This window comes from Hipposideros armiger, unplaced genomic scaffold (assembly GCF_001890085.2).
Source record: "Hipposideros armiger isolate ML-2016 unplaced genomic scaffold, ASM189008v1 scaffold_16, whole genome shotgun sequence".
NCBI classification, from domain to species: domain Eukaryota; kingdom Metazoa; phylum Chordata; class Mammalia; order Chiroptera; family Hipposideridae; genus Hipposideros; species Hipposideros armiger.
The window spans coordinates 1658147-1682065 of NW_017731366.1; the positions used below are offsets into that span (position 1 = coordinate 1658147).

Below are 23919 nucleotides of genomic sequence, written 5' to 3' on the forward strand. Positions count from 1 at the left end.
CTTCAAAGCCAGAGCTTTAAACTCTGAGGACAAGGTTCTTGATATGAGAACATTTTTGTTACTGCTATTTTATTTTTTTAATTCTATTTTTTTTTCACATACAAGTCCTTTATTGAAACATGTATATAAACATCGGTGAAAGCATAACAGCCTCAGGCTATGGGCACGGGCTAGTGGCCTCCATAACTCTGAGTTCTAGTAGTTTTTCAATTTTGAGATAGTCTCACTACGGTGATTATGATGGCCGAAATGATGACACCGAGTATGACAAGGAGGCTCAGAACCAGGGCCCAGATGTTGAGGCACTTGGCGGTGGACGCGTAGCTCTGGGCCCCAATCACGTCACCCACCATCTTCCGATCCCTAGACTTCACGGAGTAGGCAAATGCCACAAAGCCCAGGCAGAAGGGGTTAAAGAAGAGGGTGTTGAACAGGGACCAGACGATGTGGTCAGGCACGACGGTCTCGCTGCGGATGTTGACCACGGTGGACATCACTGGCCCCGAGCCCTGGGGCGCCCCCAGCACGGCAACCTCGTGCTCCTCTTTCAGCATCTCATATGTTGGGGGGACTCCGGTGTGGAGGCCAGTGAAGAAGGTCTGGGAACTGCGGTTCATGGTGCCGACACAGAGCAGCTGTGGTCAGGTTCCGGCCCTATTTTTTTAATTCTAAAGCTTAAATATCGAGACAAAGTGTGGAGATCTCGGAACATAGAGTTGATACAATAAACAAAAAAAAACCAAGAAGAGTTTTTCAATAAACACAGAGCATTTTCCTACAATGCAGAGAGAAGACAGAAGCAATTATGGGATGGACGAGAAGCTTGGCAGAGAGGGACAGGAGAAATTTTCTTTGAGTCTTGGTAGAGAGGGCAGTGGGATCATGAAAGACAAAGCACTCAGTTAAGTTTGCGGACCTGATGGTAGAGGGGATTTTTGCCCCATTCCTATCTGGGAAAATATAGCTTCCCAGGCGAGGTTCTGGGAAGGGAGGACCTGAGGCAGTCCCATGGAGATCATATGGCCCCAGAGGGGAGCCTAACAGCTGAGAATTTCCTGTTTTCTCGAAGACACAGGCTAAGACTGGTTGCAAGTCAATGGACCCAAAGAAACTTCATAGTTGGGATGAATAAGAGTTAGAAGAAGTGCAGGAGTGAGTGTGGGTGTTTTTGTAGTGGGTTCCGTGAGGAGAGAGGCCAAGGAATGCCTAAGAATGGGAGAAAGTAGTGTTAACATCCAGACAAGGATAGCATATCTCATGGACCACACCACCCTCCAAAGGGGTGCAAAGCCCTGGAACTTATGTTAGCTCTGAGTATTGAATACTGACTTACTGAGTATTTACCCAAAAGAAACTGAGTATAACCTGGAGGTGACTGACTGACCTTTAATCAATACATTTGAAATTCCCACCATCAGCAGAAATAAGGACCCAGGAGCTAAGCTCAATTATAGAAATAAAGACATTTATTTTTTATATTAGATTATTGTCTTTTTAAATTCTAGAGATTCTATTTGACTCTTTTTAAAACACTGCTTGGACAATTTTTATAGATCACTCCTTTTAGATATTTTCAAGGTTTGAAAATCTCTTGAAATCAAAGCACGTTCTTTTAATCATCCGAGTGTCAGAATTCACTCGTATCTGACGTGTCTGAGTGTCTGATTCTGCTGTCCCTCCTGCTTCTGGTTCACGGTGCCTCGTGACCTTTATGTGCTTCGTGACCTTTGACTCTGCTGCTCCTACCACTTGGGAAGGTGTATGTGGGGATTCTCAAGGGCCTCATGAGATGAGGATACCTTCCTCTGGAGAAGGTTTGCATTTGCGTCTTTTGGGTGCTTGGTACGTTATCAGCTTGGTACTACTCTAAACTAGATTTTCAGCAGTGGTACAAATGTGGGGCTGCATATTTGGGCTTCAAATGTTCCTATGGTTACAGTCTCTCGGGGCTGGGTTCCTTTTTCTTTTTCTCCTGCCCTGCTCTGTCCTGGGCAAAGCAAGTCCTTCTGTGGCTCTCTGAGGGGGACTGGAAGGGAGGGGCTGACTTCCAGAGTAGCCCTTTGTGTTCCACTGTAATAGGGGGTTCTCCTATTATATTCTCCACATTTGGTGGGCCTGGGGATCCGATTTCCATCCCTCTCACCCCAGGAATCCATTGAAGCCACAGCTCAGTTTCATCGTCCAAATAGGCAAATGGCCTTGGAACAAAAGCAGCTTCTAATGCTTGGCCTACTTTTCCTGTGTTCTCATTTATTCTAGGTTTTGGCCCGGTAATGCCTTACTATGTTTTGGTTTATTGATGTTTCTAATAAAGATGAAAGCTTATTTTATTCAGTATTTTTAGTAATTTTCAGTGGGAGGATTGGTTTGAATAAATTAGCTCAGCATTGCTGAACATGTCATACCTGAGTTATGTGAGTGTGAATTCATGCTCACTAAATCTATACTGAGGTAAGAAAAAAAAAAAAGTGTTCTGAAATCCAGAAAGGATAAAGAGAACTGATAGAGTAATGTTTTTTCCCTTTTTCAAGTTCCTTGTAGTTTTTGTAATTAGAGCAAATTGGTTAGGTTGGGGGACTTAAACAAGCTTTTCTCATAAGAATAGTAGAGCTATTTAAGAAGAAAATGTGAGAAAAATTGATTGGCATTTGTTGATTACAGAATTAAAGCATTGTAAATCATTGTCCTTTACTTGCCCGCCCCCCAAATTTTGTATCTTTCATTTTATTTTATTTTATTTTTTATTTATTTATTTTTTAAAAGATTTTATTGGGGAATTGGGGGAGGGGAACAGCACTGGGGAATCAGGGGAAGGGGAACAGACAAGTTGCTGTTGTTTTGTACTTCAGTCTAGTTGTGGAGGATGTTGTTTCACTGGCCCAAGCTGGCACCATCATTGTGCTCTTCCCGGGCGAGGCAGATCAGTCGCCGGCTTCTGGACAGCCGCTCACTGCGGCTGCTGGCCACTCACGCTGGCTGCCAGCTACACATGGTAGCCCATGGCAACCCACTGCAGCAGAGGCTGCAGCCTACGCCATCGCCAGCGACCCATGACAGCCCAGCTCCAGGTTGAGCTGTTGTTCAGCATCTTAGCTGTAGAGGGCAGTGTCACTGGCCCTCATATGTGGGATCCGAACCGGGGCCCTCTGGCATCCCAAGCGAGTTCCTAACCAACGCACCACTCAGCCGGCCCTGTATCTTTCATTTTAAACAGAATCTGAAACATAGGTAAGAAGCAGACAAAGAAACAATTATTCATAATTATTTTTTAAGTAACTGGGAAAATAAAAACCCTTTATTTTCAGTTTTGACATTAAGACATGAAATAGCTTTGCATTGAATTTTGTGTCATTTCCTATAATGTATTTAATTACTTTATTAATTAAAAATTAGCAAATTTTCATCCTATGGAAGGATGCAAAACTAATGAGACCAAGTTCCTATTGCAGAACTTAACAATCTCTTTGAAGAGGACACGCACATAAAAAATGTCAGCTCCACAACAGGCACGGACTGTTTCGCTTAATACTATATTTCTAGGGCCAAGTGCAGGTCCTGCTACAGAGTGGTGGCTTAGTACATATTTGCTGAATGAAAGAAATAACTGAGACGGGTATAATTTTACAAGTTGGGAAGGAAACCGACCCACTGGCATCCCTGAGGTTGGCAGGTTGAGTAGGACCCAGCTGCGTCTTGAGGAAGGTTTTCAAGTTTGATGGACGGACCACAGAATGTGGACAAGGAAGCCTCGAAGTGGGTGAGAGTGGGAGCGGTTTCATGCAAAGGAAATAATGTGTTTGCAGACAGGGAAGAGATAGTGTAGGTTTAATTTAGGACAGTGTTTTAAAAAAAATTTATTCTATCCACCAGAGTCTTATCTTCAAATGAATTTTATGGGGAAGCATAAGTGGAGGTCTGGTTGGAAAGGAGATGGACAGCCCTCGAGCAAATCGGCCACCTGCCTCCTCTATGGCCTTCTACATAACCTCTAGGGTTCTGCCAAGCAGAGTTTGAAGGCAGTTTATGTTGGCCCAAGTGGACAATTGGGTGGGGAGGAGCTGGGGAAAGGCCAATGAGGAGGCATTGGGAGGGCAGAGGGAAGGCCTTTCACCATCAAGAGATAGATCTAAATATAATGAGATGATCCGCAGGAGCCCTGCTAGGTTCTCATAGAAGGGATGAGTTAGTAAATCTAGACTATTGAGGGGGAGTACTCCAAAAATGATTAAAGGAAAACACAAGGGCAGGAAACCAGATAAGAGACAGTTGCAGTGACCCAGGCATGAGCTATGAGGGTCTGAAGTTTAATGTTCATATGAACTATCTAGGTAACTTATTTAAAAGGCAGATTTCTAAATCCCACTTTGATACATTCTGAATCAACAGGTTTGAGATGATGCTCAGGAATCTGAATTTGAACAAGCATCCTTGATAATTCTGATGCAAGATCTAACTTCGAGAAATACTTATAACTAAAGATTCCTCACTTCTACTTTCCTCCTTTTTGTCATTTTTATAGTTAAAAGTATAACAGGAATAAGGAGGAAAAGCTACTTAAGTCAACACCATGTTAAATTGAAGGCATCAGTGAAATATACAAATGACACATTGGTTTGACTGTGAGTTACGAAATTTGAGCCCAAAGGAAATTTTATGGGGTGTGTGTTGGCAAAATAGCCCCAGTTGCCAAGGGACCCAGATCAAGTAAGGTCATGTTCAGATGCCATGTTTTGTCTCGTGTGCTTAGGTCACCAGATGGTCAGTCCATTCCAGTCATTTTTCTATGATAATATCCTCAGGGGATGTCTAGATGTAGTACATTATTTTCCCTCTAGATTTTCCACACATGTAAATGGACATGAAATAATGAAGCAGCTGAACTTTGATGAGATGCAGCAGCCATTTTCTTAGCTGGAGCTGAGGTCTTTCCTAGACTCATTTCATGCTCAACTGGCTTTTCTGGAAGAAATTATTGAACATTAGCAGTTGTCTTCTTTAGACACTTGGTATTTATTTAACATGAGAAAGGAAAAGAGAAGGAGAGAAAACTAATATTTCCTGAGTGCTTACTCTGTTACTAGGCCTTTTAAATACGTTATCTCATTTAGAGGTGGGATTATTTTTATGTTAAAGATGAGGAAATTGAGGCTCAGAAAGGATAACCAACTGAGGTTGATACAACTGAATTGAGTTGCTTCAGGTCCCTCACAGCAAGACAACAGGGGGAATTACTACAAATAGGAAAGAAGATAGAAAAGAAAAAGTTTTGACCACTTGTGGCCATTGAGAATGTGCCTGGTTATTGAGAATAATGTATATGTCCTGCTGGAAGGGTTGGGTTTGTACAGGAGCTTCTCTGCAGAGTTCCAGCACCCCCTTCTTGGACAGATAACCCAGGAACTGGGCTCCGTGTGACACTCAGCTGAGAATGCCTCAGGCTACTCCCTGTCTTCCCATTATCTCCCCAGGCACATGTGCAGACTGCAGGGGCTGGATTCAGCTTCAGCCTTCCAGAGACTCTTTGTAAATGGAGTGAACAGAGGGCAGAGGGGGTAGTGATTTGCCCAGAGTCACACAGAAAGACCGTATGATTGGGAGCAGAAAACAGACCTCTTAGATACAGGGCAGGGGCTCAGGGGCTACCTTGAGACAAAATCCAAGCCCACACAGCTTTCATTTCCCCCTTGAAAGTCTAGCAATGAAATCAATGTGGCATGTAGAGATGCGTTTGAGCAGGAAAGGAGGATGAGAAAGGGGTCCTGGGCCAGCAGGTCTCTGGTTAGAGGGAGTCCTTAAAGCAGTGCTTCTCCACCAGGCCCCAGTGAGCCCGAATGCTCCCTCGGATGTTCCCAATGTGCTCCAGGAGGAGTTCCGAGATGATCAAAGTTTGGGAAAGGTAAGTTGAAGTTAAGTAAGTACCGCCTCTGAAAGGCCTCTCAGAGCCTTCAATCTATTAGAGTAATGCTCAGATAAGTATGTCAAATACAGAGCTTCCCAAATACATTTGCAGATGGGCTCCCCTCTCTCACAGGCCCTCTCTGCCTTGTCCCCCACCCCACCCTAACACAGAACCCCTATTAGTAGCTGGGAAGGTCTGTGGAACCTGGTCTGGATAACACCAAGTTAGGCCAAGTCAACTAATTGGAAAATTTTTTTCAAAGTCCAGCTGATGATGGGTTCAATGAAAAGAGATGAGATGCAAATAGCCCAGAAAGAAGAGAAACTCCCCTTGACCAAGTACCTTAGTGACTCAACAGAATATTCATTTTTCAGACACAAAAATACGATTATTTTGAAAATGCTAAGATAATGTGGGTAATGTTTATAGCCTATCACTAAGCAGGAAAAATCCCTAAAATTACAAAATTTTGTCTGTGCTCTATGATTGCAGGTATATGAAAAATTACATGTGCAGGAAAGCAGGAACTGGAGGGAAATATGAAATAATGAAATCAAATCTTTATTAGGGCTGAAGACTCACTAAAGTCTTGTAAAATTCTCTCATTTGGGATAATGTTAGTTTTATAATATAAAGTAAAATAAAGAAACGTCACTTGAGAATTTAATTTCCCTTTCTTTTTCATTAAAAAAATTTAAAAAAAATTTTCTTCTTTCTTCTCTGGGAACCCAAACTTTCTACAGTATAATAATAAGTTCAGGAAAATGCTGCTATGCTTGCCCCACCAAAAAAAAACACACAAAAAACCCCACAAAAAAAACAAAAAAGGCAATTTCTGATTAAATTGTGCAAACTTCACTTGCTGCAGAGAGGCGATTAACATCCTGTGTCCAGGCCGCATGTGGCACATGATTAAAACGTGGTTCCTGCAGCTCAGGACACACTAAGGGCTCAGTGACCATGTTTTGAGGTACACAGCACTTTACTGCCTTCTTTCAGAAAAATTGGACAAGTGCATTACAAGACCTAAACTCTGAAAATTGATGTTTGGAACATATGTAGCTATATACTGGCTTTAGGATCTTTAGTCATAATGATACAGAATAAAAATAAAGTTTAAAAATGCATATTTTTAGACTGCGCATTCAGAAGAGAACCAGGAATACTAGTCTTACCAGGTCATGCTATTTATATTATTCTGCGTAAATCCCCACAGACTATTCATAATTGGAATAAGTAACTTTAATTATATGTGGTGAGGCAAAGCATACACTAAGTATTTTAATGTATTTATCTCAAACTATTGCATGCCTAGTATGTGCCAGGTGCTGGGAACACAGTGGTGAAAAATCCCTGTCTTCATGGAGTTTATTCTAACAGGAAGGCATACCAGAAAGCAGGTAAATAAGTAAAGTATACAATGTGTTCCAGAGTGGTAACGGCTAAGGAGATGAATAAAGCAAAGGAGGGAGATGGAGCAATGTGGAAGAGGAGATCTCATGGAAAGGTGGCATTTGAGAAAAATATTTGAAGGCGGGTGAATCATGGCTCTCTGGTGTGGAACACTCCATGCAGAGGGCCAGCCAGTGCAAAGGCCTTGGAGTGAGCGTGTGCCTGGGTTGCTACAGACAGAGAGGGGGGCTGGTGAGGTGTGGAGCTGACAGCAGCGCTGCTCTCAGGGAGCAGGGAGACAGGGGACAGGCAGCAGTGCTTTACGAAAATGCACACTTCCACAAACGGGTGAACAGTGTTGGCTTCCCCGGAGCCCTGTGCTTCCGGAAAACAGTAACGGTTAAGAAATCCTCCTCCCTTTTTACATTTGGAGTAATGGTTCCCTGAAAAGAATCTCCCTTTGCCCTCTGACTTGGATAAGGCATGTGGGTGAACTCCTGGTGTGTCTAGGGCAGCGACAGAGGCAGGTCCTCCAAATTCCCATTCTTTGTCTCATAAATGATCATGACACATAATCAACTGTCCTTTCAAAACCAGCTAGACACAGAAGTAAACAAACACTTCCTGTTCCTGACTGCCCCAGACTCCCTTGATGGCAGAAGCATCCCAGCTGGAAAATCACTTCCCTGTAACCTGTCTGCTCCTCCCTGTGCAAGTTCAAGGCGAAGCCACGTTGCCAAGATGCTCTAATTTCTGGATCTGGGGTGCTCTCCTGATTGCAACTAGGACAATAAAATCAATTTCCTGCTTTGTTCCATTTTTGTCTTTGACAGTGTATTAGATATATTATAAACCCATTTGAGAGATTTTTTTTTTCCTCCCCTCATAACACATGTTTGCCAACAAGCTCTCTCCAAATTTAAAAGTAACTCTCTTGGGTTGAAATCACCTTCATGCAGGCTTGAAGAGCAGAGACAGTCATGATTCATGATTCAAATTTAATTACTAAATTCTAAAGTTATATTCTGTGAGAATTAAATTGGGAGTTGGAGGAAATAGTTCATCAATAGAGCCCTTTGGGCAATGTTCACTAGCGAGAACGTCTCTCCTCTGCTTTGCCAGCCGATGTCATTGATTTCATAAATAACCAATTACGTTTAATTAGTTTATTTTCTTTTACTGAGATATTTATTATATGGAATACTTTACTATATTGGTCTTCATCATAAATAGATACATTTTAAAATTAAAAATATATTTTATCAATGTCAATACATTTTTTGCTGATAAAAAACTTTACCAGTAAAAAAGTAAAAATTTTTATCTTGTTTCTAAAATATGTCTACAATAGCTGGAAGCTAAAATTACTCCCGTTGTTTAACCAGAGTTTCTTTAAAATAGCCGAACGTACTTGAAATCGTAAGAAGGAGACTATCAATCATTCATACAGTAGTATGAACTAGCATCTGAAGATTGTGTTCCTTTCGCTTGCATAAAATATTCTTCAACGAGGAAATGGGGCTTGGTAACAAAGTTGTGGGTGAAGAAGGCAGTTGGGCAATTTATGGGAATTGCAGGCTTGGGTGAGAATGCTATTGTGTAGTGGAGGTGTTGGGAAGCTCGAGAAAGCAGAAAAATGATGAGTTCAAAACAGGAGATGAGGGCCGGCCGAGTGGCTCAGTCTTGGTAAGAGCGTGAGCTCTGAACAACAGCACTGCCAGTTCGATTTCCTCATGTGCCAATAAGCTGCACCTCTACAGCTAAGATGGTGAACAACAGCTTGACCTGGAGCTGGGCTGCCGTGAGTGGCCAGTGACGGCGTAGGCTGCAGTGGGGCAGTAGGCTGTCGTGAGCTACCGTGAGCGAGTGGCTGTCCAATGGCTGGAGACCAATCTGCCTCACCTGGGAAGAGCGCAATGATAATACCAACATGGGCCAGTGAAGCGATGTCCTCCACAACTAGACTGAAGAACCAAAGGACAGCAACCTGTCTGTTCCCCTTCCCTGATTCCCCAACGCTGTTCCCTCCCCCCAATTCCCCAATAAAACCTTTAAAAAAAAAAGGAGATGAGATGGACACAAAAGATAGGTAAGATTTATTTAGTAATGTTTATTTACCAATTCCTAGAGCTTTCCGGTTTGTGAAATAACTAGAGTACTAGAAACATGCCTGATAAAGGTCTTTTTTTCAAAGATGGACTTTGAGCAATTACAGATGAATACCTAGAGAATTCTCTGTGTTCAGTATAACTGATGGACTGAGGTGTGATGAGGAAGCAGATCAGCAGGTCCTGCAGGCCCAGGTGATGCTATTGAAAGAGGATCCCCAGCAGAACTGAAGATTTCCCCAGCTACTGCCACTGTCTAACACTGGTGGGCCCCAGGACAGGAGTACAGATGGAAGGCCCACATACCATAGGTCAAAATATTTAGAAGTTGTCTATCAGGCTGGTAAACTGCTAGATAAATATAGTCTATCTTCCTATCTTAGTAAATATACCTTTATAACGACCTGGAAGATCACGTTCAAATTTAGGATTCAGCGGTGCGGGGAGAGCTAGCTCCCTGGTCCTCAGTCTGCAGTTCCACTCACTCCTCCTCCCACCCCTGCACCGTGGGGCAGTGTACATGTGTGGACTCTCCTCCTTACTGTATGTCCAAATTCCATTCACATCCATGTCAATAAGCCCTCTCCCCAACCCCCTCATCCACCAGTCATCCTTGGGCCTCAGGGCATGCACACTGGTGGCACAGACTGCTTTGGAAGAGAGGCTGTGGGGCAGATGCCTGCGCAGGTTAGGGATATAGTTTTGGGATCATTTAAGTGGGGAATTCCAGGGTCCTGGATACACTGATCAATGCCTAGGAGGGAAGGCTTGGGTTCTGGTGGTCAAGGCCCCTTGGTCCCTTATAAACTTCTTGCTCTGGGAGATGGGGGATGTGGGTGGGAATGTGGCTAGAGGATGGGCAGAGATGGACCCTCTAAAGCATGTGGCCCTTCTTGCCAAGGTTAAAAAAGGGCAGAGTTGTTGGTAGGCCTAACCCATTGCAGTCATGCCTCTGTTGTGTGAATAGTGTTTGCTTCATATGTAGTAATTATTTAAAAAATGACTTTCATTCCATAATATGGATTTAGGTCTTCTCAAGGAATCCTTATTATCAACTCGTTAAAATGTTGAGTTGAACATTCCTTTGGGTTGCAAGGAAGCTGGGGAGCTGAAGGACTGCAGAGCTTGGAGCTCGCAGCCTGGGTAGCAGCTCTTTTGGACAGTGCTGTCCAGACCTAGTCGGCTCCCTCTGGCCAGCCACGCTTTTCCATAAGCATCCACGGCTCCACTTCTAACCTCCTGACAGCTGTGTTTTGAGGGTCTGTGCATAGCTAGAGACACGGGCAAGGTCTTTCCTCTTTTACCCAGGAAACTCCATGTGCTAAAGCAGGGGTGTCAAACTGGCGGCCCGCGGGCCGCATGTGGCCCTGGAGGTAATTTTTTGTGGCCCACGATGCTCTGAAATAAAATGAAAATAGAAAAAATTGTTATGAAGAAAATAGCGCTTAGGGGAGATTGAGGCACTACAATACACACAATTCCCTCGTTAACCCTTTAACTACTGAAGACGAGTATACAAAAAAGTACTGCGGGCCGCCAGTTTGACACTCCTGTGCTAAAGGAATGTTTACTTGAAGACCTGAAGTTTCAAAAATGATTTGTATTGTTTGCTTTAAGGGATCTGAAAAAAAAATTCTTTGTCGTGGATTTGGGCCAACTAAATAACTTGTAATGAAAAAAGAAAGCTCTTTGCAACAGGGGCTCCCAAAAGCGTTCATTCTGATAGCAAAATAGACATTTCTGAAGTACTCAATGAGTTTAATTTGCTAAATAGTAATTAGCTATGATTTAAATAGAAAGTTATTTGAAGAGCTGAACAGAATAACATTGTTTATCTTCAGCATAATGTGAGTAACTGACGACTTTCGAGCTTTGATGTAGATAGAGGGAGCTACCGTCTGCTCCCTTAGGAAGATTATTTTTGAGTGGAAGAACTATAAAGGGTAAACCCGTCCGGAGCCTGGGACCCCCTCCATATCCACAGCAGCACTTAGATTCCATATGTAAATATTAACACACACTTCTGAGCCCAGGCCTGACTCTACGTTTTCTGCCGTGGGCAAGAGAGACAGGCATCACCTCTCTTTGCGTGGGTTTTAATTTCCAAGTAGGAGGGATTTCTGCTTTCCCTCAGGTGTGCTGGGGAGGATTTTGTGAAAGTAAACTTGGCACTAACTACTAAGTGAAGCTGTTTAGGGCTGTCAGTGTTCCTGAGCTGCTCTCACCAGAACTTCCCAAACACACACAGCCCTGTCCAAACTCATGGTGTAGACCAAGTTCATGCAGGCCCAAGGACAACTGGCCTTTTGGTGGGACAGTCCCCAGAGATTTGATAGTGATGCACACTGTGTCCCTTCTACTTAGGGTAACTATTTTTAGAGTGTGAGAAACAAGGACCATGATTTGACATCTACTCAAGCTGGTGTGCATGGGGTGGTGGTGTCATCCTTCACTACATTCATATCTACAAGTATTTCAGGGAACCACTGGACTATCTCCATAGCTGTGCTTTTCCTTCACCTACTGGGACTGTGTAATTTAATACATGCCATTCTCCTCCTCACCATTATCACCAGTCATAACAAACATGGGATTTGGCAGAGCACAGAGAAGCTGTGCCCTATCATCTTAACAGTCTTTCGGTCTTGGACAGGACACATCCAAACATGTCACACTAACAAGTTCAACATTTCTGCCTCTCCACATTTAAAGACATACACAAATCAGCTGTGTCTCCACTGTTCTCTCCATCTCGACCTCTGCTCTTGTTCAGCCCTGAAGCCAGGCCCTCTAAAGCACAAACCCATGTCTGTGGCTGGGCCCTGTTCTGATCCCGTCTGGCCTAATACAGGGTACACATTAAGTGTCCGCTTCTCTCCTGCTGTTGGAACAAGCTGCCCAAACTTGAGCTCTACAGACCCTGCTACCTCTGTGGGGCACTTCATTGTTTCTACCTGATACCTCCCCTACATTGTGAGCGACCACTGCCAAGGATTCCTGGGTGTGCCCCACTGGGTCCAGGCACCCCTAAGTCATATCCTAATTGGAACCTGCCCAGCCTTTGGGGTTGGGTTTTTCCTAGGTTCTTTTTACTGATCAGTGACTTTGCTTAAATGTATCATTCATCCCTCCTTATCCTGCTCTCGATTTAAATCTATTTTCCTACAGAGAACTTTTCCCAGCCCTTTCTGGAAGTTTGAATCCTGACCCCATATTTAAGGACAGTGGGTCAGGTTCTTGCTATGCATGGATAAGTCTCCTCCAAAACACTACTATGAGTCTGGCTTTCGCTTTCAAAAGGCTGCCTGGACTGCCATTATTGGACATGCTGGGAATAGACAGAAAATAAGCCCTCCCCCTGCCAGGAGCACCTCTGTAACTGGGCCAGGCCTCTCTAGGTCCTCGCCAATGAGTGAGTGGCTTAGCTCAGTCCCCTGTCCCCAGCTCTTCCAGTCCCAGGTTATTAGGGGTCTATACCTAATTCATGACAAAAAGAGGCCCAGTTTTACATGAATTTGTAGGTTATATTTTTGTCCATATAGGAATGGGACAGCAGGGGGCTGACGATGAGATGACAGTTTGTGAAAGCATGGAGCACACACATGACCGGGGCAGGCTTTACAGAGGAGTTAGGTTTGGAACAGACTGAAGGAGGATGGAAGTGTTTTGATCAAAATATGTAAAGAGGATAATCAGGTTAGTTTGGAATCAATTCCTTGGAAAGGGCTCCAAAATAATTTCATGGCCCTGGGCAGCAGGGTGGGAGGGACTTCAGGAGGGGTGAGCAGCTGGCTGTGAGCATCCTGATGGCAAGGGCGTGGCTTGTTCTCTGTCTTGTCCTTTTGCCCAGCACAGTGTCCTGACCACGCCTGGCATTGCCTGTGTAAGATTTCTTCACTGAATAAATGCTAAATGAGGCTGTGCATGGCGTCTCATATATTAAGCTGTTTCCTGGTGGGAAACCGTGTGTGAGACGGTAGGTAAATTTCTCTCTCAGTTCTCCTTTCTAATAAGGGGCAAGCTGGCTTATGCACTTCTGAAGATAAGCCTTGTTCTCTTCAGGGGTTCTAGACGGATTTGCAGTCAGGTTCATTTGCCTCCCAGAGGAAAACTTCATCTACATGGCCTGTATAGTCACCCACATGAGAACTTTCTGAAGTTCCTCCCTATGGGAGCCCATCAGTTTCTTTCTTTCTTTCTTTTTTTTTTTTAAAAAATCTTTATTGGGGAATTGGGGGAAGGGGAACAGACAAGTTGCTGTCCTTTTGTTCTTCAGTCTAGTTGTGGAGGACGTTGCTTCACTGGCCCAAGTTGGCACCATCATTGCGCTCTTCCTCGGTGAGGCAGATCAGTCGCTGGCCTCTGGACGGCCGCTCACGGTGGCTGCTAGCTGCTCATGCTGGCTGCCGGCTACACACGGTAGCCCATGGTAACCCACTGCCACAGGGGCTGCAGCCTACGACGTTGCCGGTGACTCAGGGCAGCCCAGCTCCAGGTTGAGCTGTTGTTCAGCATCTTAGCTGTAGAGGGCAGTGTCACTGGCCCTCACATGTGGGATCCGAACCAGGGCCCTCTGGCATCCCAAGACAGCTCTTAACTATCACGCCACTTGGCCAGCCCCCCACCAGTTTCTTTATGTCACTAATAAGTGATGCAGAATGAGGTGAATAACTGTCAAATCAGACTCACTGATACATTTCATCAATAAAATACATAACAATTATGATATCTGCATTCTCAAGTTAGGAAATGGTCTACAGCAGTATCAAGAAGTCACAGGTAGGTGTGTCAGTGGGGAGGGTGGAGGAACACAGCGCATTCGGTTTTGAAGTCCCAGGCAGGCCCATGCAGAGGTTCCCACAGGGCCCCGCTGTCCATGGCCTGCGGAGGCTCTGTGTCTTATTAATGCCAGAACACACACTCTTCAATGGACCGTTTTCTCTGTGAAAATATTACTTTAACGAAGGCAGAGAGACAAGAGTGTCGATGATAACCAAGTAAATAACAGAACAAGAAGATTGTTTCAAGTCCACATCACTGGACAACTTGGATTTTGTGTGTTTGTGAAGGGATGGACACAGGTTGTGAAGGATGGGCACAGTGAGCAAAGATAAGCTATTGTGGACATCTCTGAACACCTCAGATGAGAAACGAAAGGAGAAGAGCAGATTATTGTTACTTTTTTCTTATTCCGGTAACAAAAAAGCCTAAATGGTTTCCAAAGACACCTCTCTCTCTCTCTCTCTCTCTCTCTTTCTCTCTGTCTCCTCAGGTGTTAATGGAGAATTAACTCTCCACAAGTTGTCTAAGAAACGATAGTACCCACCAACACCTTTTCTGTAACCACTCACCAGTGTCACTGCCAGGATGACTCTGGCTTCTACTGTGCACTTTTCATTTCTATGTATTTCTACTATTTTTAACAACCTTGCAAGTAATGTTATTTCTTTTCCTTTCTAGAGATGAGGACACTGAGGCCCAGCGAGGTTAAATACCCCATCAAAGTCTTGCATAGAGCAGTTTTCTCAGCCTTGGCACTCATGGCATTTGGGGCCAGATAATTTTTGGCTGTGAGACGAGGGGCTGTCCTGTGCACTGAATGTGGTTCAGCAGCATCCATGGCCTTTACGAAATGCCAGTAGCACCTCCCTGGGTTGTGACAGCTGAAAATGTCTCCAGACATTGCCAAGTGTCCCCTTGGGGGTGAAATTGCGCCTAGTTATGAATCACTGTTCATAGAGCAAGTAGCTAACCTAGACTTTGAATCCAAATTTGCCTGTCGTCAAAGCCACCTCTTTCCTTAGCTAGACACTGAATTGACACGTAAATAGTGGCACTTATGTGAAGAGACTGCCTTGCAGGGCAGCAGAGTGATTCAATGTACTTTGGTTGTTACAGCAATTAATGTCATTTCAAAATAAAGGAGGATGCAATACTAATAGCTAACATTTATTGAGTGCTTGCGATGTTCCAAGAAGTATGCCAAGCACTTTATACACATTTGCTCATTTGATCATCTCCACAGTCTTGTGAGGAATGATATGCCGTAGACTCAGCATATAATAAAATAGATTCAGAAAAAGAAATTTTGCCATTGCAGCAGCATAGGAGCATTCTGCAATTACTAATGATTTTTCAAAGTTCAACTCTGGAGTTCTTGTGAGATATTAAATTTTAATGACATCTGCGGTTCTAATTATCCCCAGTGATGGAATGTACCTGGTCAAACTTGAGCTGTCAAAAAAGGATTGTTTTGGATGATTTTCATGGAGTCCACCAATTAGTTGATAGGATCACAGATCCTGTTTGGTACCAGGCAGTCCCCTGGTGCGGAACGGCATGTCACCCCTTCCCAGGGGAGTGCATTCAGCCTGCTGGGAAAATAGAATCAGTTCAACACTAGCTTCTTGCATTTCTCAGACTCTTGGTTCCTTCACATTGTCTCCTCCTAAAAAGCCATGGGTTTTGAAAAGTGTTTTCTAAATCAAAATGATAGTCTCAGAAAAAGAAAATGTGATTATGAACTCATTACTTTGAGTTAAGCCAATGACTGAATAGTAATCATTTCAGGGGGAGAAATTAAAGTCCAGCAGAAGAAAGCTTAGGCGTCAGCACCACGCTCCACATAAATGAAAGCTGGCTCAGAAGTTGGCCAAATAACTTGGTAATATACAGAACTATATGACGGTTCACACAGAGAAAAACTCTGACTTACAGGTCAATTACTCACGCTGAAAATCTTTATTGAGCGTACTGTGGAGGGTTGGTTTATGGAATAAAATGATTTGAACACGGGATGGGGAGAAAGAAGAGCCTGGGAGAGTGGAGCAGCGATGCTAATTCTAAAGCAGAATAACACCTGGACACGCAGGAAAGAAAAAGGGGACCAGGAAGAGGAATCAATGAAGAGAACACTGACCTGGGTTCAGAGTGGGGGCGATGTTACCCAGGTTTGTGCTGGGAGGTCTCTTGTGGCTTCACTATGCCCTCAAGGCTCTCACCACCCTTGCTCCAGACAGAATGAGTTAACTGGGCATATGCAGAATGAATAGGCTGTGCAAAAATGGAGCTGTGGGGATGAGACTGGAGAAAGCTTGAGGTGCCAGTGAGGGGGGACTTCTGGGAGCGTGAGAACTCTTGTATGGTGAAGCCCACCACCACCTGCTTCTTTGGCCAGGCACGGGCTGGCTGTGCGCACGTGGAATCTGGAAAGACGCACAGGGCTTCATGCTTAGAAGGACCCACATTTGGTTTCATGCCCTACTGTCACTCTGTTGAAATTCTTACTAATTTTTGAACAAGGGTCCCTATTTTTTCATTTTACACCTGGTCCTGGGCAGCTGTGACCATGCTGTCCCCATACACCTTTGGGAGGTGCCAGCTCTACATTACTCAGGGACCTCAGGGAGGGTGGGGCTGCTGGAGAGGGGCCTCAGGAGTAACAGAAGGGCTGTGCATGAGACACGGTGCTGCTCTTAGAGGAAAACAGTGACATATTCTATTTCGTTAATTTTAAGATAATGTCAAGTATCTTAGGTGATACTCCATTGGTTTAATGGCAGCTTCTTTTTTTCTGAGAAAAATAAATAGATCAGCTGTACATACAAAAGATCCTACTTATACTGATTTGAGAAATACTACATTGTGAAACAGACAAACGAAAAATGGCATCTTGGGTCAGTAGAAATATAGTTCATGATAAGCTTTCATCAATCCTCTGATTGAATTCTGGACCACAAAAGGGAGACTTCACTGTGCCCTGGTTGGTCTCTCTTTAGTTCAGGGACTCTTCTGGGCTGTTCAAATCCAACTAAACCAGTATATTTTGTAAAAAAGCAATGAAGGTGCTCTTTTACCTGTGATTAGCTGAAAGATGAAAACAACTGACAGTCTCTGAAATTTAACTTCGAGGATGATGAAAATTAGTGAGAAGAAACCACTGAGTGTCTCCTTGTCATGGGCTTGTTTTTCTTGCTTATCTTTAGCAGACCTAATAGTTTTAATACCTTGAATGTTCTAACCTGGCTGAAAAGGAGACAGATGCATCTACCAGGTATGACACTTAAATTCACAAACTTGCTGCAATGATGTTGCTAACCTTTTTTGATATCAGAGGGATTATTCATTATGAATTTGTACCAACTGGACAAACAGTTAACCAAGTTGACAATTTGGAAGTGATGAAAAAGCTGCATGAAAAAGTTAGATGAAACCTGAACTTTTTGCCAACAATTCATGGCTCTGGCATCATGACAATGCACCAGCTCAAACGGCACTGTCTGTGAGGGAGTTTTTAGCCAGTAAACAAATAACTGTATTAGAACACCCTCCCTACTCATCTGATCTGGCCCCCAATGACTTCTATCTTTACCCGAAGATAAAGGAAATATTGAAAGGAAGACATTTTGATGACATTCAGGACATCAAAGGTTATATGACGACAACCCTGATAGCCATTCCAGAAAAAGAGTCCCAAAATTGCTTTGAAGGGTGGACTAGGCACTGGCGTTGGGTACATAGCTTCCTAAGGGGAGTACTTCAAAGGTGACCATAGTGATATTCAGCAATTAGGTATGTAGCACTTTTTCTAGGATGAGTTTACGAACTTAATTGTCAGGCGTTGTATATGCACCAAGATTTTGCCTGCAAGTGGGGCATAAAGTCCCTTTTGCAGACGGAAACTTTCCCTATGTCAGGTCATTTTCTTTTTTTTCTTTTTTTTTTTTTAAAGATTTTATTGGGGAAATAGGGGAAGGGGAACAGACAAGTTGCTGTCCTTTTGTTCTTTAGTCTAGTTGTGGAGGACGTCGTTTCACTGGCCCATGTTGGCACCATCATTGCGCTCTTCCTGGGTGAGGCAGATCGGTCGCCGGCCTCTGGACAGCCGCTCATGGCGGCTCTTGGCAGCTCACACCGGCTGCCAGCCGCTCACGGTAGCTGATGGCAGCCCACTGCAGCAGGGGCCGCAGCCTACGCTGTCACCGGCAACTCACAGCAGCCCAGCTCCAGGTCAAGCTGTTGTTCACCATCTTAGCTGTAGAGGGCACAGCGTCACTAGCCCTCATGTGGGATCCAAACTGGAGCCCTGCTGCTCAAAGCTGGCATCCCAAGTCAGCTCTTAAGCAATGCGCCACTCGGCCGGCCCCATCAGATCATTTTCTTAACAGTTGTGGGTGACACCCTTCCTCAAGGTGAATGCTTCTTTAGCTGTTCAAAATTTGTGGCCTCAAAAATCTCTCTTCCCTAGAGGGCCCCTTACCAAGGAGCTAGCTGCCCAGAACAGACGCTGACACACACAGCTTCACTTAGACAAGCTCAGGCACCGCCTCTCCCATATGCCTCTTACCAAATCTCACTTGAAAGGACTCACCCACTGCTTCTTCCCAGGGGTCGAGGACATAACACAGTGAGTTACCACTGAAAACGGCCTCAGCATTTGCTCTTTACCCTCAGGCACTAAGAATGCACTAAAACATAACCAGGGTGTCTGATGTAGTGTCATAGGATTGTCTGATACTTATATTTCCCCACCTGAGAATGCTTTGTTAAATACCTACTGTGTGCATGGAGCAGTGAGGTGAGGGAGCGGGGAGAATCTGAAGACAAATGAAACCGAACCTCTGACCTGGGGTGGGGTGAGAGGATTCTAGTAGAACAGAAAAGATCTGTGCATCAAATCTGTACCAATGCAGCCAATTGTCCAGTTCCTGCTTCCTGTGATCTACTCACTTCATGTCATTACAGAGAATGCTGTCACTTCACATGCATGTTATCCCTCTTAAAGGCCTTCCTATTGGATAGGCGCTGGCTGGGTCTAATACTCTATAAATGATGTGAGCAGGAGCCTGCTCATAAATATGTAACAATGGCGGCGGTAGTAACGATCCATGTCCTATTTGGCTGCCGTCAAAATGAGCCTAGCTTTTCTCTGAGTCGGTCTGAGAAGAAACTTGCCGTAACTATGACGACAATAACAACACCACTGCTACTACGATGACTACTTTTCAGTATCAGCATGTGGCTTCCACTCGCCTTCATTTCACATACATTGTTTCTTATGTTTCACAGCAACACTGTAAGATATTTATTATTACCGTAGTGTTCCTGAAGAAGAAATGAAACGTCAGGAAGTTAAGTCTCTTGCCCCAGAGACTGGAGCTGGAGTTCAGGCCCAACGCTCCCCCTGCAGCCCTTCCCCCAGTGAGCACTCGGGTCTTTTGCAGCCCCTCCCAGTGGAAGCATCCAGGATGACAGCTCAGGTCCTCTGGGAGCACTCACGAAAAGCGCTGAGGGAAGAACCAAGGCCGCACGGCTTGAATGGAAATTGCAAACGCTGGGGTAGGACCTACGGTGTCATAAACACTTTTTTTCCTTAGGTAAGCATTAGCATTCTGGAGCCACCAGAGCACTCGCTTGCTTATAAAACAGCACTGTAACCTTTTTATTGCAAAAATCCAATGGCACAAAGGGAGAAAGAGGAAGAGAGATGTTCTCTACTGCACAACAGAGGAAAGAGGGGAGGAGCCGAAGGGAAAGCATTTCTAGAAAATTAATTGAGTAGCCGGAACTATTTTAAATAGCTACTCAGCCCTTTCCCACTGATGGAAACTGCTGGGCTTTGAATGCCCTGAGGAGAATATCTTCAGAGAAGGCCAGTTCTCCAGGCCCTAGCCCAGCATGCAAACTTGACATCTCTATCATCAAGGCCCCGGTGCAAGCCCGGCTCAGAAAAGACATGTTTAAGGAAGATAATGGGACATGCCATCCATCCACTCCTCCAAGTGCTCCTAGTCCCACTGAGCTATCAAGTCAGGTCATTAGAGGGCTGCCTTCTTGAGGAAGCTAATTTCAGTTTAATTAAGGCAGGTCAAGTGTGGCTAATATAACTTTTTTGAATGCCTACTGTGTGCAAGGCATGAGGAATTCAAATAAGATCCAGTCTAGTGGGGTCCCATTGATATAACCCCCCACAGCCCAACCTCTGTGGGCACACTACAGCGTGAAGCCCTTTGCTACTTTGTTATTATACTAAGTGTCTGTTCTGATAAACATCCTCTCATTATCTTGCACCCAAGGTCCTCCCCGAAGGGTCCTTTTCCATCTTTTCCTTAAAGCAGTGTGTTTGAAGCTGTGAAATAAAACAACATTAAAAAAAAAACATTAAAAAAAAAACAGAATTAAAATGATATCAAAGTGCAGTATACGTTAAGAGTAAGAACTGTTTTGTGAAACTTTGTTTAGTTATACGCATATCTGTGTAGTGGGATGTGTGGTAAATTTCATTTTTCACTATGGGTCATAGTCCAAAAAGCTGGAAAAGCACTGCCGTAAGAGAGCCCTCCAGCCTCTACTTTCCAAACCTTCTATTCTTCTAGTTAGACCCCATTATCGAGCTTTCCTTTCGCAGCTCACTGTGGCTTTGTGCCTACCTCTGAGATGCAACATATCATATACTTCTTCCTTCCAGAAGTCAACTGACTCATGACTAGGACTTTGGTTCCTGTGCCCTATGCCCAATACCTGTGCCAATGGCTTCCTCCCCCTGCCACCCACCACACACAGGGGTCTGTGGCCAGGGGCTCCAGCCAGGCCAGAACATTGGATGCCCTGATCATTCATGTAGGTGTGACTCAAGAACCTACCATATATATGGTCCCTTCTGCATTTGCAGCCAAGCTGTTGTCAGTCTAATATACATTACAGTGTCTCCACTGGTTGCAGGGAGTGCTATGTCAGAGGGGGGTTAACCTGGGTCTTGTGAAGGGTCAAGGGCACAAAGGCTGGATATCTCCCAGGATTTCTCCAGCTCCTCACTCTGGCTTCCCTGACTTGTCTCCTCATGCATCCTTCTTTGGGCATGTCAGTGTATAACCTGGTGTTTGATCTTAGCCACAAGCTACAGCTTCCCTCCAGGGCTTCAGTAACAAGAACTGATATTTATTGAGAGCTTACTGTGAACCAGACGCTGTGCTAAGCATACCATGCCATTACTTCACATAGTCTCACAGCCAGATCATGGGTGGGTAACATTTTACCCCATTTTACAGACAAGGAAATGAGCCATGCTAAGTGGCTGGCCCAAGGTCAGGTGATTTGAACTTGGACAGCTGGCATCATGCAGGCTTGGCTGTATGTAGCTATCAAAGTTCTGCCTCCCACCTCAGTCTCACCATTGCTGCCTGGCTGAGACAGGAAAGTGCAGGAGCTTCAGCGCGATACATTTCTTTAAGGATTGAAGTTTAGGAAGAGGGGTTTTTCTTCTGAAGTTCATATATCTATACATATATATATACACACACACACATATATATATATAACAATTAATACAGTTTTTACAGTATTACAATACAGTTTTTTCCTTTCTTAAAATGTGTACATATATTTTTGGCACCCCCGGTGTGTGTGTGGGTGTGCATGTGTGTGTGCGTGTGTGTGTGTGTGTGTGTGTGTGTGTGTGTGTATGACAAAGCTGTATTAAAATTATGCTGATGGTAACCACTTTGAGCACCTCTTGTAATTGCAGAAGTCAAATGTAACTTGTATTCATCTTTTGTTATCAGTATATATTAAGTATTACAATTTTAATATAGTTTTCCTGTCTTAAAATGTGTTTTTTTTTTAGGCACCCTCTGTATATATTATATACACTTGGCCAATACGAAATGGGAACACAGGCCCTTCTGAGAGCTGCTGTTGGGAAAGGTGGGAGGGAAGGAAGGCGCCAAGTTCTGCCTTGATCCCACAGCACTGGTCTCAACACTCTTGCTGGGATCATAATTAATTGCTAACAAAAGGTTTGTTCTTACTGAAAATGATATAAAGGTAAAATTAAAGGAAAATTATTTTCAGATTGGCTCCAGTTTAGAGAAGCAGTGGGTCTGAGTCCCGGGGTTGCACACACTGTATCCTAATCTGGGCTCCAGTACAGGACCTTGGGCACTTTACTTCTCTAAATCTCAGTTCTTTATCTGTAAAAGAGGGATGATAATAATATCTGCATTATGGGATGGTGATGGAGACTACGTATGTTAAACACCAAAAGAAAGTACAGGGGGACACTCGAAGTAAGCTTCTAGTCCATGGGCAATAGGGAGATATGTCACCCCACTCTGTGAGCTCTGAGGAGTGTGAGATTGGAGATGTCATCAGCTGAGCTCATGGGAACTTGTTTCCTATGAGCCTCTTATATCTCAGCCATTAAGGGATGTCCAAGGGTAATGTTGACTATTTGATTTTCAACTTACATACTGTCTTTAGGTCCTAAACTGCCTCCCCCAAGATGTGATCCCACCTTAAATACTCAATAAGTGGTGGTTATCATTATTAAAGATTGCCCAATTAACAAGTGTCTGAGGATTTGTGATGAGTGAAGATGACTTGTGAAATTTAAGAAATAGCTGCCGGTCAGACCAAAGGGGCTGTGGCTATTTTATTTCTTTAATTCACAAGGCAAAGCATGAAAGTTTTATTTTTCTTCATAGATAATTATTTGTGTCCCTTCCTCCTCAAACACTCCCCCTCTCCCCCTTATTCAACCCAACTCCCCTCCCAGATAATTGCTTTGTAAATTCAATTTTAAAAATCTTGTTACTTTGGACCCAATTCTCTGTTTGGTTGATGACTTAGTCTGTACGCTAACGGGAAGTTTACCTCATGTTATCTTTGCAAAAAGGACTTTCTGTTATTAAGAGTCATGGAAACATGATTGCCAAAGGCAAGGAGAATCATTAGAAAATAGGTGATGTTAATTACGGATCAATGCTACCAAGGCTTAAACTAGAAGAGAGCTGGCTATCAATGAATTTCCTGAGACTAAAATTTGCCCTATTTATTAGCATGTTACAGAATGCCAAATCTTAGTCTAAACCAGTGATTCTCAACTCTGGCCCCATGTTAGAATTACCAGGTGAGCTTTCAACAAATACCAATGCCAGAGCCTGACCTCCAGATTTCATTGGCTTGGGGTGGGGATCAGGCACCTGTATTTAAAGCCTCCCAAATGATGCCAATGTGCAGGCTAAAACTTTCAGCAGGGTCTACACTCCTGGTTCCCAAATCATTAGAATCAAACCACTAGAATCACCCACAGGGTTTGTTAGACACAGATTGCTGATTCTCATCCCCAGAGGTTTTGATTCAGTGTATATGAGATGGGTCAAAGAATGTGCATTTTTTAAAAAAGATTTTTATTGGGGAATTGGGGGTATGGGAACAGCGCTGGGGAATTAGGGAAGGGGAACAGACAAGTTGCTGTCATTTTGTTCTTCAGTCTAGTTGTGAAGGATGTTGCTTCACTGGCCCAAGTTGGCATCATCATTGCGCTCTTCCCGGGGAGACAGATCAATCGCCGGCTTCTGGACGGCCGCTCACTGCAGCTGCTGGCCGCTCACGCTGGCTGCTGGCTACACACGGTAGCCCATGGGAACCCACTGCAGCAGGGGCTGCATGCAGTCTATGCCGTCGCCGGCGACTCACAGCAGCCCAGCTCCAGGTTGAGCTGTTGTTCAGCATCTTAGCTGT

General features: G+C 44.1%; 2 protein-coding genes across 6 annotated transcripts in view; both read right to left on the reverse strand.

Moving 5' to 3' along the window:
- SCHIP1 (schwannomin interacting protein 1) overlaps nt 1-23919 on the reverse strand; it is a 731629-nt gene that overhangs the window by 177628 nt on the left and 530082 nt on the right. The gene's annotated exons all lie outside the window — the stretch shown is intronic.
- On the reverse strand, nt 100-648 carry LOC109373340 (interferon-induced transmembrane protein 3-like). The gene has a single exon (XM_019627113.1). The coding sequence runs from the start codon at nt 615-617 to the stop codon at nt 207-209; it is 411 nt and encodes a 136-aa protein (XP_019482658.1). The 5' UTR covers nt 618-648; the 3' UTR covers nt 100-206.